Here is a 1,407-nt window from a genome sequence, read left to right on the forward strand (position 1 = left end):
GGGTGGTATAACCGCGAATTCACAGACTTCACCACTATCTCTGGAACCGGCGCTTCCAATGGGATGAATTCTCCCCATTTCTGAAAAAATATTATTGCAGATATTAGTTTTCCTCAGCTGAACTCAAGAGTTTCTTCACTGGAGTTTCACCCTAGTGATATGAAACACTAGCGAGAATATTGTGTTTTTCACAGTGTATTACGCCACCTCACGTAAAACGGGTGATCGTGAAACTCCATCTTAGTATACAACCACCAACAACAATTCTCATATTTTCCCACCACATCTCGTAGAATAAAACTCAGGTGCTTCTCCCAACAACACTGCTGCCTCGGTCGCATATGCACCCGCACTCCTTCAGCTATCCGCGACCGCAAAACCGAACTCCACATATATCGATCCGCGCAAGCTATCGATCCTGGTACCTAAGCCTGGCAGTACAGGAATATATGTTTGCTTTCCTCAACTGAGCTCGTAGGTTTCCTCACTATTTTATGAAAAATCACACGATTTCGGGTATAAGTATACAAAAATCAACGATAATTTCCTCTCAAAATTCCCATATTCCTAGCAACACATGTAGTTGACCATGTGCATATATTCCTCCCACTGGACCCCCCTTTCATCACCATTATGAGATCGATCTCACTTGGCTCGTCACAATACATTCCACTCCTCCTCTGATGATAGACAGCGACGGAGCTGGTGGAGTCTGTGCGAACGCTGGGTGCTTCGGTGGTACAGATACAGTCGAGAATATTCCCTACCACACATCGCCCTCTTCTTATGAGATCTATCAATGATAGCTCACTTCAAGTTCCCGTAGTAGAGCCCGTTCGAGCCCAACTGCAGTACTAACTATGAAGCTTCTTACTGGTAGATACGGGTTCACCCCTAGAGAGCTCATCATAGCCCTGACCAAGACAACTGAAAATTACCCCCGGAGAAAATTGAGGCAACACAAAAATGTCAAACAGGGTTATCAGAAGTGTAAAAGGTGTAATAATAATCACATATTCTCAGAGAATGCGGAAGCACCTCTCAAGGGTTGGGGGGTGACGACGGCGGCCAGTCGTAGATTTCTTTCTTCCACTCCGGACTCAGCTCCGACCACCTAAACCGATGAACTATCATCATAATGTTCATTCCTACTACTCGGCAATGATCACTCCCAAGATTGGATTTCACGCCACGTGAGATCGATCTTTTGTAAAATATTGTCCGAAATGAACAGAGAAAACCGAAATGACAATACGATAGATAATTTTGCGTAGATTCAGAGTCTGTACTTCTTACGGATGCGAAACTCGATCCTAGGAGCATTCGTGGAACTCAGAAGAGGTTTAATGGAGTTTCACGACTACCCGTTTTACGTGAAGTGGCGTAACACTCTGTGAAAAACGCGAT

The 1,407-nt window shown here is 44.6% G+C and overlaps 1 protein-coding gene across 1 annotated transcript in view; it reads right to left on the minus strand.

Moving 5' to 3' along the window:
* Pmar_PMAR013314 (hypothetical protein) overlaps window positions 1-668 on the minus strand; it is a gene marked incomplete at both ends in the record, with an annotated part of 1,499 nt that extends 831 nt beyond the window's left edge. The window contains 2 exons of the mRNA XM_002766498.1: window positions 36-80; window positions 630-668. Of these exons, the coding sequence (XP_002766544.1) occupies window positions 36-80; window positions 630-668 (84 nt within the window). The remainder of the gene's footprint in view (window positions 1-35; window positions 81-629) is intronic.
* Window positions 669-1,407: the final 739 nt, after the last annotated feature.

The sequence above is a fragment of the Perkinsus marinus genome, assembly GCF_000006405.1.
Source record: "Perkinsus marinus ATCC 50983 genomic scaffold scf_1104296972672, whole genome shotgun sequence".
Classification (NCBI taxonomy): domain Eukaryota; phylum Perkinsozoa; order Perkinsida; family Perkinsidae; genus Perkinsus; species Perkinsus marinus.